We start from the raw sequence: 13,659 nt of genomic DNA on the forward strand, positions 1-13,659 counted from the left end.
CACATACTAGCTGTTTATCTTTGGATATGTCTTTAAGTTGCTCAACATTTGAGTTTCTGCTTTGTGCTGCACTGGATGCAGTTGGGATATATAGAAAGAATAGATGGCATTGTCCTTGCTCTTGAGTAGAAACAGTATAATGACTGACAGTGGTGTGTTGGAATTGTTTGTTAAAATTTTAAGACGGTTGTAAACTGTTGAGAGCTTACAATTCCTTTGGTGAGAGTATTCACACTACAGAAACTAGCAAAAGCTACAAATCAGATCTGTTTTTTTAGGTACTGTTTGTTAAACATTTACCTGCACACCACTGTGCATAAGTAAATGATTATTTAAATGTAGGGCAGGTGCCAGGTAGAGGGCAATTAGACAGAGGTGACTGTAATCAAGGGAATTTCCCTAAGGACAAGAAAGGGCATTTGATAGATAAAACAACTGTGAAGTGTTCTGGCCCACCTCTTCCAAGAAGCCTTCCCTGACTCTTCATCCCTCATTAATTTTCCTCTTCTCTAAACTCCTTCAGAACTTATAGTACTCGGTCATGTAGTATAGATGATGTATGTTATCTTTATATTTATTAATTATTTTACATAGATTAGTCTTGTCAATCTAGACAGATTGTAAGCTTGTTAAAGGAAAGGACTATATATTAGACCAGGGTTCTCAAAGTGAGGTCTACAAACTCCTGGGGTGTCACTGAGACCCTTTCAGGGAGTCTAGGTGACTCCCTGTTTTTATAATAGTATTAAGACATTGTTTGCCGTTTTTACTACACTTGACATTTGCCATGATAGTGCAAAAGCAACAGTGGACAAAACTGTTAACACCTTAGCTTGAATCAAACCAGTAGCACAAACCTGTACTAGCAGTCATTGAATACTTCACCACCACACACTCTCGGTTTTACTTAAAAGTCAGTTTTACTTTTGGCTTTGATAAAGCAATAAAAATTATTAATTTTATTAAATCTCAACCCTTGAGTTCAGATCTTTTTAATATTCTGTGTGACAGAATGGGAAGAACACATAAACCACTGTGCTGATGCCGAAGGACGATGTTTCTCTCGAGGAAAAGCACTTGTGTGATTGTTTGAGGTGTGAGTTTAACAGGCCTCTTTTTTCATGGAACATCATTTTTACTTGAAAGAACGACTGACAGACAAACTATGGTTATTCAGATTTGGGTACTTGGCAGACATTTTCTCAAAAATGAACCGAGTGAGCCTGTCAAGTCAAGGAAAACAAATGACAGTGTTTGTCACCAAAAATAAAATTTGAGCTTTCAAGCAAAACTTAGAATTTTGGAAAACGTGTATCTGCCACTGTAAACTTGACAGTTTTTTGTAACTTTTCTAATGAGACCAGTAGTGATATTAACAATTGTGGTCTTTTTTATATTGTGTAATGAAATGTGTTGATCTGAAGGCTCTGTATGACTGTCCAAATGACATGTTACAGAATCACGTTTGAGTAAAAGATCCATTCAGATTGCAAGTAACCACATTTCAACTAACTTTTAAGGAACTTGTTGGGTTTTGGTGTGGTCTCAAAGAAGAATATCCACAATTATCTGAAAAGACTATTAAAATGCTCCTCCTGGGCTTCCCTGGTGGCGCAGTGGTTGAGAATCCGCATGCTGATGCAGGGGGATGTGGGTTCGTGCCCCAGTCCGGGAAGATCCCACATGCCTCAGAGTGGCTGGGCCCGTGAGCCATGGCCGCTGAGCCTGTGCGTCTGGAGCCTGTGCTCCACAACGGGAGAGGTCACAACAGTGAGAAGCCCGCGTACAGCAAAAAAAAAAAGCTCCTCCTGGGGGCTTCCCTGGTGGCACAGTGGTTAAGAATCCGCCTGCCAATGCAGGGGACGGGTTCGAGCCCTGGTCTAGGAAGATCCCTCATGCCACAGAGCAACTAAGCCTGTGCACCACAACTACTGAGCCTGCACTCTAGAGCCCACAAGCCACGACTACCGAGCCCAAGTGCCACAACTACTGAAGTCCATGCGCCATGAGCCCCTGTTCCGCAACAAAGAGAAGCCACCACAATGAGAAGCCCATGCACCGCAACGAAGAGTAGCCCCCACTCGCCGCAACTAGAGAAAGCCCATGCACAGCAATGAAGACCCGATGCAGCCAAAAATCAATAAAATTAAAAATAAAAAAAGCTCCTCCCAGGAATTCCCTGGCAGTCCAGTGATTAGGACTCGGCACTTTCACTGCAGTGGCCTGGGTTCAGTCCCTGGTCGGGGAACTAAGATCCCGCAAGTCTCACGGTACGGCCACAATAAAATAAAATAATAAAATGAAATGCTCCTCCCTTGTCCAGCTACATATCCATGTGCGGCCAGATTGCCTTCATTTACATCAACCAGAACATATCACAAAAGATTAAACGTAGAGGGAGATATGAGAATCCAGCTATCTTCTACTAAACCAGACATTACAGAGATTTGTAAAAATGTAAACAATCCCACTCTTCTCACTACATTATTTTTCGTGTTGGAAAATGTTGTTGTGTGTGTGTGTGACACACACACTCCCCCACCCTGCATTCATGTCCTTTCCAGACCTTAGAATGTGACTTTATTTGGAAATAGTGTCATTGCAGGTGTAATTGTTAATGTATAATGGATTGTTTTGATTTTAAGTGAATTAATAAATGTTTTTCTCAGTTTTACTTTCTAATACTGTAAATATCTCTAGGTATAACATACATGAGCAGAATTTCTTAGAGGTCCTCAATAATTTTTAAGAGTGTAAAGGGGTCCTAAGACCCAAAAAGTTTAGAACTGCTATCTTAGATTATTTTAGTACCCATCTTCTTTATAGTACTTTACATAGCACTGCATGTTATACACATGCCGGTATGCTCCCTCTCACTGGACACCTAGCAAATTTGAGAAGGAAGCTATTGACAAAACTGAAATATTGTGTACATCTTGGTCTCAGGCCATACTTGACCCTAAAGTATCTGGAAGCTATAACCAGGGTCATGGTATCTAGTTTTCGTAGAAACTTCTCAGTCCTGTGGCAGGTACTCCAAGATAACCTCTCACGACACCAGCCATAGGTATCAGTTTGGTGTTAGATTCCAGCAAAGAGCATCTACCTGTTTGTTCTTCTGAGATATTTTTTCCTTAAGGTCTCTAACCTGAATCTTGTCCTTGCATAGGTGAGCCACCACGTCACAGTTCCAGCTTATGTGGCCTCAAGACAAAGTCACATTATGGTCAATGTGCTACAACAAAAGCCTCACTAAAACAAATCTTTCCAAGTCCCACTATATGACTCACTTATTTCAACTAGTATTTAATAAAATAAAACCATTTGGTTAGTCTTAGCATCCCTTTGTAACAAGTTTTGAGATACTGTATAAAACCCTAACCAGATGACTCAATCATTATTTAAATGGTATTTAACTGATACCTCTGTCCGTGAAACTATTTGAAGTTTCTCCTCAGAGCTCTTCCCCTCTCCTTGGTGTTGAGGCTACTAGAAATAAGGCTCATTGTTTCTTTCCCTGAAGGAGTGCTCAGATTGCTGACCTACAGCAGAAGCTGCTGGATGCAGAAAGTGAAGACCGGCCAAAACACCGCTGGGAGAATATTGCTACCATTCTGGAAGCCAAGTGTGCCCTGAAATACTTAATTGGAGAGGTAAACATCTCTCTTCCTCTCAGCAATTCAGGGTCTGGCTTGGTGGGTTGAAATAAGATGTTAGCCTAGAATACTATCATAGTGTTATTGCCACTGTTCGTGGTAGAAACCACAATGACACAAACATTAGAGAAATAGTTTTATGGGTAAAGGTTGGTGTGGGCAAGTACAAGCCAGTCACTTAAAAATATATATGAGTGCTCGCTTCGGCAGCACATATACTAAAATTGGAATGATACAGAGAAGATTAGCATGGCCCCTGCGCAAGGATGACACACAAATTCATGAAGCGTTCCATATTTAAAATATATATATATATATGAGTTGCAAGTTGATACCCATACCTGGCATATAGCAGGTACTCAATAAATGTTCACTGTTATTATTATGAAAAATCAGGATGCCATAGTAGGCCACAGGTCAAACGTAAAATATTATACTATACTACTTTTTAAAACACCTCTGACATGTATTATATTCAAAAAGTTTAAGATACAATCTAGGAAAGAGAAAACCTTTGGCACATAAAGATTCATCTAAAGGAAAATCCATCTTCACTGACCTTAAAATAAATATATCATCTTCCACTGTCACAAGAGGAATTAAAATTGATCACCTCTGGTGATTGAAGCAAGCATACAAACTCCGACTCTGCAAGTTTGAGCAGTGCTATCCTTTATGCATTTTTGTGTTGGGTTAGCAGATTTATCCTACTAAGGAAATCCTGATTAGTCTTGTGAACACTGGTGTTTATGATGTTCACCATCTGGGCTAGTAGAGAATATAAAACTAGGCCAGCATAGGATATCAATCTAACCTGAAGAGCCAGAGCTGTAGTCTCGGCTAATGTGTCTACAAGTTCCAACATGTGAACACAGACATTCTGAAATGGGACACAATTAGCCATAAGGGTGTGTGCTATGGATTTCTCTTTAAAATTAAGGAAGAACTTCTTGAGTATCAGAGTTTGGAATTGTCAGATACTGTTTGTGTTAGATTTATTCTTGCCTTGAGGTAAAACAAGAGATTAAATGACCTCAGCAGTGGCTTCCAGCTCTAAGATACCTATCTCAGCAGATATCTATCTCGGCCCTTGGTTTGGGTGGTGGTGATTCTATTCAATGGTAGAATCCATATGACATGAAAACATAAGAATGGACTTGGACATGGAAGAACTTTTCTCAGTCCATTTCAAGAAAGCTGACATTTTCCTGCCTAATGAATGGGGAAAGGTGGCCATTCTCCAAATAAACTGATCTTCTTTTATCCCTTCCAGCTGGTCTCCTCCAAAATACAGGTCAGCAAGCTCGAAAGCAGCCTGAAACAGAACAAGGCCAGCTGTGCTGACATGCAGAAGATGCTGTTTGAGGAACGAAATCATTTTGCTGAAATAGAGACAGAGTTACAGGCAGAGCTGGTGAGAGTGGAGCAACAGCACCAAGAGAAGGTAAGCTGGCGAGCCAAGAAGCTATACTGAAAAACAAACCATTGTTGCTCTTTGTTGTTAGTTAAAAATAATAATAATAATAATGGGGGTATGAAGTTTCCTTCAAAAGACCACGTAGTCTTTTCCAATTTTTGCAAATAAGAAACCAGAAATAGAGAAAAATGACTTATCTAATAACTTTACACATACCAGTGACAATGGCTCTTAGCCTCCAACTTTAATACCAAGATGAACATGATGATACTTCAAGCCATGAGAGCCAAAGAGAACAATTTACTTTGAAATCACAAAGGAGTAACTGGATCACTGCTTGGACTAAACCAGAATTCCTTTTTCCTCTCATTCCTTTGGTACCTTTGGGTTGTATCTTTCTCTAGGTGCTATACCTCCTCAGCCAGCTGCAGCAAAGCCAAATGGCAGAGAAGCAGCTAGAGGAGTCTGTCAGCGAAAAGGAACAACAGCTGCTGAGCATCCTGAAGTGTCAGGTATGGAGATGAGGCAAAGGTCTCCAGAGATGGGGTCCGCAGGCCTGACTGAGAATCCTGTCTGATTTACATGACTGTACCTGCAGGAAAGAGTAATTACCTACTGAAAAAAAGCTTTATAAAGGTAGCCTTTTATAATGGTAGCCTTTTATAATGGTAGTCTCTATTGCCTTGTTGCCCTGTTTGATCAGTTTAGGGGTGTTTAGGATGTAGCCACATATAGGATAACCTCCGTTTTGGTACAGAAATGACAGTACATACTCCATACCAGACTTCGAGGCCTCCTGGTTCTTTGCCTCAACCCTGAGCTCTAAAGAGTTGAGAAAGTTAAATCATCCAGTAGAATCCTAGGGACATTTAGCTGTCTCTTCCTGTGCCTGTTCTGAGTTGAGACCTGACCTGTTTGTAAAATGCCTGGGGTCTGCATTTCTTCCAGAGGCTGGGAATACCATACCCTTTAGTAGCATGATGGAGTACTATTTTATCCAACTTAGAGTCTTTTTCCTGAACCACCAGTCTCTACGGCTTCCTTGGCACCGCCCATCAAAGACAACCAAATGTGTTAAGGTCGTAGGCATGAATCCAATTATCATAAGTGCCAAGGAATTTTAATCAGGCTTATTAGTGTAGCAAATAAACTGCCTAATCTGTGTTGAGAAGCGTGGGCAAAAGCATCTGTAGACTTCAAAGAAACAGCTGACACTCTGGATGGGTTTCTTTATCAGCATCCTGATGTGAATAAGGGATATGAGGCTAGAAAATAGAAAAGAACGAGGAAGGCATGTAGAGCAGAGCCCATGGTTCCTGCAAGTGCAGTCGTGGCTGCTTGGGAGCGTTGGAATAGAGGTGGCACTCAGGACACCTAGGAATTGGTGGGGAATCAGGCATTTCTCTGGGCACCAGTGCCTGCTGTGCAAAAACCACCTGCTGCCAGCAACTTGGCAGTAGTATGTTTTCATCCCTGTGAGTTGTTTGGTAACCCACATGTAGTGCCCAAAATAACCCCACCTATCACTGCATTATCTGGAAATAGGATGAAGAACTTGAGAAGATGCAGGAAGTATGTGAGCAAAATCAGCAACTTCTCCGAGAGAACAAAATCATGAAGCAGGTAGTACAGCTTCCCACCCATTTAATAAGCCCTGGGAGACCCTCTTGCAACTGAGGCCAGCTCGTGGGAGCAACCCTGAGTATAATGACTTGGCTCAATTTTATGAGGTCTACATCTAGTTTCCATGTGGTATGGTCATGTGCATTTCAGATGGCATAAACACATTTTTTTTTTTTTTTTTTTTTTTTGCGGTACGCGGGCCTCTCACTGTTGTGGCCTCTCCCGTTGCGGAGCACAGGCTCCAGACGCGCAGGCTCAGCGGCCATGGCTCACAGGCCCAGCCGCTCCACGGCATGTGGGATCTTCCCGGACCGGGGCACGAACCCGTGTCCCCGGCATCGGCAGGCGGACTCTCAGCCACTGTGCCACCAGGGGAGCCCACACATTTTTTAATTTGCTCTTCTCTGAATCTAATACTGATCTTGTAAAGTGGGAGTCCTTCAACCTACTTTGCTCTTACCCTGCCTCACTTTACCATGGCTTAAGATTAAGCTAACTTAGGAATCTTTATGTTTTAGCCATGAACACTCTCAGAAGCTGCCCTGCAATGTACACTTTGTCTCTTCTTTTCAAATAGAAACTGAACCTCCTCCAAGTAGCCAGCAGACAGAAATCTCATCTTCCTAAGGATACCCTTCTCTCTCCAGACTCTTCTTTCGAATATATCCCACCTAAGGTAAACTGCTCAGGGCCTGTGATACCTTTGCATAGCCAAGGTTTGGGGTGAGTGTACTAAAATCACCTTTCAGAAGTGGTTGAGAGTTAAAATTCCCACATTCCAGCATCTCAATTTTCTATGGAGTCCCAAATAAAATTACAGTACAATCTTGAGGAAAATAGTCATTCTCCCTCCCTAGATGGCTGACTTTGGACCATGTACAGGCATTATGCAACACAACTGAGGAGGAGGCACATAGAAAAGAGCAGTGTTCGGCTGTCCATCCAAAGATACTTATCATATCACGAGTCCCTCCCTCCTCCCTCAGATTGCTCAGCCTCTATCCCTTCAGTTTCTCTCCCTTCAAAGACTCTGTGAGGCCAAAGGCTAAAGCAGAATTTTTTCTGATTGGTAAAGCCAAGTGGGGTATATTTGAGGGCATCTGAAATCTCTGCTCTGAGAATATAGCTGGCAGCAGCTACTGGGAAGATATAATCCACATGTTGTTGTTGTTGTTTTTAATTAAATAACCATTCCAAACTTTTTTTCTTAGCCCAAACCTTCCCGGTTTAAAGAAAAGTTCCTGGAGCAAAGCATGAACATCGAAGATATAAAATATTGTTCAGAATATTCTGTGAATGAGCCTGAGGACAGTGATGGTGATGGTGGTGATGGGGATGATGAGGAATGGAAGCCAACAAAATTAGTTAAGATGTCCAAGAAGAACATCCAAGGGGTAGGAGGCAGCTCATCTCTTTCAGGGGTTCTAGTCATTAGTCTTCACTGCCAGTGAGGGTGTATCGGCCCCAGACCCTACACCTCAATCCCTCGATTGTGTTCAGAGGCACTGGCTCTGCTGAGGGGTGCTTGTTGGGCCAGCTCTGTATGGAACTGGGGGCTAGTTGAGAGGACTGCCTGGGTGCACAGGGAGGCTTTTTTCATGTTTTCAAGTTCTGACCAGTCTGAACAAGTAGTAGTGTTCTATACCATCTCATTGAAACTGGTTCCAGTGTGACCATAATAATCTTTCACATTTTTAAAGCATTTTACAGTCTATATACCATTCTCATATATGTTACCTCTTTTCATTGTCACCAAAAAAAATCCAGTGAGGTGTTTATTATTTGTATTTTACAGCTGGATCTGAGACCCACGAGAGGGAAATGACCTTGCCCAGGGACATAAAACAAAGTGACAGTCAGGACTTGAAATCAAATGTTCTGACTCCAAGTCCAGTTTGTTTCTACCACATCATGGTCATATCAGTAAAAATTGTAGCCCGGAAGCTAAGTGGGAACTTTAAGATTGAACACACCAAAGTTAAGGCTAGTTAGAAACAATCTGACTTTGAGGCATGCTCTATTTACTTACACAATGATAATCCTACGGATTTATCAAACCTAGGTGTTCTATGTTGAAACATTAACTTCCCAGGCATTACAGTTCATCACTACCCCAACTGTGGCCTGCAGCCACATTCCACTTAAAGAGAACAGCTCACAAATTACCCTAGCTGGATTCCTGGAAGGTTATTCGATTTCATTAGCTGATAGTGCACCACATGGGGAACTGAGCCTTGTAAAGCTACAACACCAGAGAGAAGCAACTCATGAGGACTAGACAGCCCTGGTGGCCTTAAGTCATTTGGAAAGTCATCAGGAATGCAACATACCGTGTGCTCTTAGTGGGACTAAGAGCTCATCCTTAGCCTCAGAGAGCTTATAATCTAATGGGAAAACAAGCCAAAGAAATAGGAACACATCACAGGACCTCAGCATACTCATCTCAGGGAGATGGACTGAGGGGCTTTTAAGAGTGACTGTAAAGCCAAACCAAATAGATATAGTTTATGAACATGCCATGAAAGGGACGACTCTTGCTTCATTATAAGACAGAAAGGGAAATACAGTCTTGGGAGCACCTGGGAAGCCATTTTCTGGCACAATGAATAGCATATCGCAAAGACTTGATAGTAGAGGTAGTAGCGGGACATAGAGCTGGGACACTGAGAGAAAATGGGGCAGAACATGTCTGACTTTGATTCACTTACTCAGCAAACATTTATGCTGTCTACTGTGGTTGAAGTGGTAAGCATGAGCTGATTGTTGATGAAAAGGTCAGCCAAGTACTAGGAAGCACAGGTGAGAAGTACACACAGAAACAAATGGTAGAGGACCTAAAACTCTGGGGAAGGAGTTTCCATATGGCAAGCAAATATGGGTATACTTGTCCTTGAGGAAAGCTTATCACATACATACACACACACACACACACACACACACACACACACACACATAAGCATAGATATAATAGCACTGTTGCTGTAAGCTTAAAAAGGAAATATAGAAGTATAGCCAAAAATGCAAGTAAGTGATATTTGCTATCAATGATAAATCCTATCTCTAAAACACTGAGAGATGATTATTTTCTAGGCTTTTTCCCTGATTTTATAACTTGAGAATATAACTGGGCTTTAAGGGGAGCAAGTTGGCATACAATCTAGTTTCTCCCTTTTGGAGGCCTCAAAGTACATGGACTGCTCTTTGATCAGACTGCTTGTAGACACATCAGCTGTAGACCTTGATGCTTTGCATGAAGGCCATCCTGATTATTATTGTTTCAACCCAGCTGAAGCAGGCTGGTATGAATCACTAGGTGACTGCAGCAGGTACCAAAATGATGACTTGTCCAAAGCTAATGCTGAAAAACTAGGTTTCCTCATTCAGCTATATTTCCTATCTGTACTAAGGAGATGCCGAAGGATAGGCCATGTGCTGTAGTAAAGAAGTGATAGCTTAGAAGCCAGGTAAACATGAGTTGTAGTCTTGACTTTGCCACTATTTAGTTGGATAGCCTTAAGCAAGTCACTTAATCTCTCTGAGCCTCAGATTCCTTATTTATGTAATAAAGGGATGAGGCTAGAATAGTGATATATAAGGTCCCTTCCAGCACTAATATCCTGAGTCAAAGTAACAGTCAAAGTTGTATAAATGGGTTTTGTTGTTGTTGTTTTTAATAAATGGGTTTTAATAATACTACCTTTATATGGGGCTATATGGTGTCTGAGAAGTTAAAAGAAGGAATATATGCAGGAGCACCTTGTGAAGGATAAAATATCATGCAGGTATTGTTATTAAAGCACTGTAAGGACTTTTACAAATATTCCCATTTGTCCCCTTTGGCAGAAAAGAGGGAGGAGGTATTCTGGTCTCTAGTAATGAAAGAATGGAGATAAACTTGGATGGAATGACTTGTCCAAGGTCATGCCAAGTATTAAATATAAGACCAGAGCCCAAGGCTCCCAATTCCTAGCCTGGTATCCTTTATGTTACAATTTTTACTAGATCTTATCATTCTGAGATATAATGTAACACTGAAATCAGTGCTAGAAGAATTATAGACTCTAAAGAAATAATTCTCAACCCTGGCTGCACGTTAGAATCCCCCAGGGAGCTTTTAAACACAGGTTGCCTGGGACCCCACCCCCAGATATTCTGATTTAATTGATCTGAGGTGGGACCTGGCCTTTTTGAAAAGCTCCCCAGAGATTTCTTATGTGCAGCCAGGGTTGAGAACCACTGGCTTAAAGGAACCCCAGAGGTCTTTCATCTTGACTTCCCACTGCTTTTATATAAAGAATCTCTCTATTATAGTGGTTCTCAGCTATGGTGTTGGGACATGCTGGTGAGTTGCTAGCAGTTGTGATACACACACACGTATACACACACATCCCACATACATCATATTTGAGGTTTTGTCTGTGGCAAGATCTTGCTCCCTCTCTTATATTCTGATCTGCGTCCTGGTGTGAGAGAAAATAGGATGAAGCTAAAGCTAGTGCACATGGCATTCGTGTGAATACATCTGTCATGTACGTCATGACTGTTCTATAATACCACTCCCAGGTGTTTATCTAGGCTCTGCTTGCTTGAAAACAAGCAATCTAGTAGGGGGAGGCTCACAGTCGTGAGACAGGGCAGTCCATTGTATTCCAAGTAGGTGTTGGAAAGTTGTTCCTTGTTGAGCTGTCCTATAAATCATCCCAATGAGTCTTGGCTGTGTAGAAGTCTAATTTTTCTTCCTCATGATAGCCCTTCAGATGCCACTCTTGTACTTTGGATAAAATAGAGACACATGGACAGGGTAATAGAGTGTTTTTGAGGCATATAATATAGATAAATGTGTAAATGGTCAGAGGATCATACCCAGCCTGTAGCAATCAGTGGATCAATGTCATCCTGGCGAAGTGTCTCTAGGACATGTCATAGAACTCAGTGTTTTGCTCTGTCTTATTCAAAGAAGCAAAGTTAGGGGTTTTTTTTTTTCTGTTATGTCCAGTGTTGGCAAAGGTGACTAAGGCGGGCATTCCTGTCTGTTGTTGTTAGGAGTGTAGTTTGGCATACCTTTCTGGAAAGCAACTTGAAAATATGCATCAAAAGCCTTAAAAATGTTCCTATCCTTTGGCTCAATAATTATACACATAGGTATTTATACTAAGGAAATAGTCATTGATATGTAAAAAGATTTATAAATCTTTTTTGAGCATCAAACTATGTATCAGGCACTGCTTCTAGGTGCTGAGGATGCAATAAACAAGACAGGTAAAATCCTTGGCCTCATGAAACTGAAGACATTCTTGTGGAGAGAGACTCATAGTGACCAGAAAAACAAATAAAATAATTTTAGATGATAAGAGATAAAAAGAAAATGTAGTCAAATCATAGAGAATGATGGGGTAGGAAAAGAGTACTTTGGACGAGTGTTTGGGAGAGGCCTCTCTGAAGAGGAGATATTTAAGCTGAGATCTGAACAAAGTGAAGGAGCAAGTCGGGAAAAAAATCAGAAGAACATTTCAGGAAAAGGAAACAGTAAATGCAAAGACCTCAGGGCAGGAATGAGCTTGGCTTATCAAGGAACATCTGAAGAGGCCAGTGAGGCTGGAGGATACTGAGAAGTGGGAGAGTGCAGTACAAGGTCGGGTCAGAGGGGTAATCAGAGGCCTTGTCAATCATGGTAAGATTTGGATTGTATTTATGTACCAGGATATTTGCTGCAACGTGATTTTTAATGGCAAACAATTTCTTTCAAAACAATCTTAATATCTAACGTTAGGTGACTAGTTAAGTAAATTGACATTTCCACATGATGAAAGACTATATACAATTGTTAAATATTAAAAATCATGGTTTTGATTTTCAGATTTTATAAAGTACTATATTATTATTCTCATAATGGGGGTGAGGGGGAAGATGTTTTAATGGTTTCTTTTACCCTCACAACTACACAACAATGGTGATGGTTGTCCATATGAAACAGGCTCGAGGGCTTGAATTTAACTGTAAATGCAATATGAATCCACAAAGATATGACAAGGGAAAAAAAGCTACTGTGATTTAGGACTCATTAGCAGAACTATGGAGTTCATAACAAGGGAGGTGTTTGTCTCAATCTGCTTCACAATGGTCACACCACATTTAGAAAGTTATGCTCATTTCTGGATGTCACAATTGAAGATGAACTTGGACAAATTGTTATATAGCCAAGGTGGTAAGAATTCTTGGAAACCATGTCATGTGGTGAATCATTGAGGGAGCTAGGTATATTTAGCTTTGAGAGGATTTGGACAGAGTGGGACTGGGGAGTGAAAACGATGCTCAGGGTTTGAACATATATGCTGTGAAAGTGGGGTTAAATTGATTCCAATCATTCCAGATGGCAGAATTTGGTCCTGAGATCAGAAGTTATATAGAAACTGTTATCTCAGGATAAATAGAGCATTGGATAATAAGACCAGGGATGTTTGAGTAGGGCTTCATACATCAAATCAGGCTTTAGGTAGTCACTGAGGTCTCCTCTGACTCTAATCCATCATTCTGAGAGCTCTGTCACCTATATTTGTTCCAAGCCAAACTATCCTTACTTTCTTCCACCATTTCTCTTACAACATCACTTCCTATAATGCTGGTCACCCGCCCCCTTTTTGTTTAATTCCCTCTTTGTGAAGCACATACACACAGTGGACTCCTGAATGTGTGCACAAGGAAACATTGATAAAATGGACTTAATATATGGAAAGCGCTTGTAACAGTGCCTGGCACATGGTGATGTCAGCTATTACTACTGTAGCCTTGTTGTAAGTGTGAAATATGGCACTATGAGGAGTATGGGTAAATTGTGGCATACTCAGTATGAAAATGAATGGAACAGGAGCTACATGCATCAACGGATGATAAGATACCATTTATATAAAGTTTAGAAGTATGTAAGGTAACTCCTTACATATTTTAAACAAAAGCTCATATGTG

General features: G+C 41.0%; 1 protein-coding gene and 1 non-coding gene across 2 annotated transcripts in view; both read left to right on the forward strand.

Annotated features, from left to right (window-relative positions):
- KIF4A (kinesin family member 4A) overlaps window positions 1-13,659 on the forward strand; it is a 127,637-nt gene that overhangs the window by 103,767 nt on the left and 10,211 nt on the right. Inside the window, exons 22-27 of the mRNA XM_065900334.1 lie at window positions 3,524-3,653; window positions 4,930-5,100; window positions 5,478-5,585; window positions 6,619-6,696; window positions 7,274-7,372; window positions 7,908-8,090. Coding sequence (XP_065756406.1) covers window positions 3,524-3,653; window positions 4,930-5,100; window positions 5,478-5,585; window positions 6,619-6,696; window positions 7,274-7,372; window positions 7,908-8,090 — 769 coding nt within the window. The remainder of the gene's footprint in view (window positions 1-3,523; window positions 3,654-4,929; window positions 5,101-5,477; window positions 5,586-6,618; window positions 6,697-7,273; window positions 7,373-7,907; window positions 8,091-13,659) is intronic.
- LOC136143184 (U6 spliceosomal RNA) lies at window positions 3,851-3,957 on the forward strand. The gene has a single exon (XR_010657879.1). It is a non-coding gene; the product is annotated as a U6 spliceosomal RNA (small nuclear RNA).

The sequence above is a fragment of the Phocoena phocoena genome, chromosome X (assembly GCF_963924675.1).
Source record: "Phocoena phocoena chromosome X, mPhoPho1.1, whole genome shotgun sequence".
Taxonomy (NCBI): domain Eukaryota; kingdom Metazoa; phylum Chordata; class Mammalia; order Artiodactyla; family Phocoenidae; genus Phocoena; species Phocoena phocoena.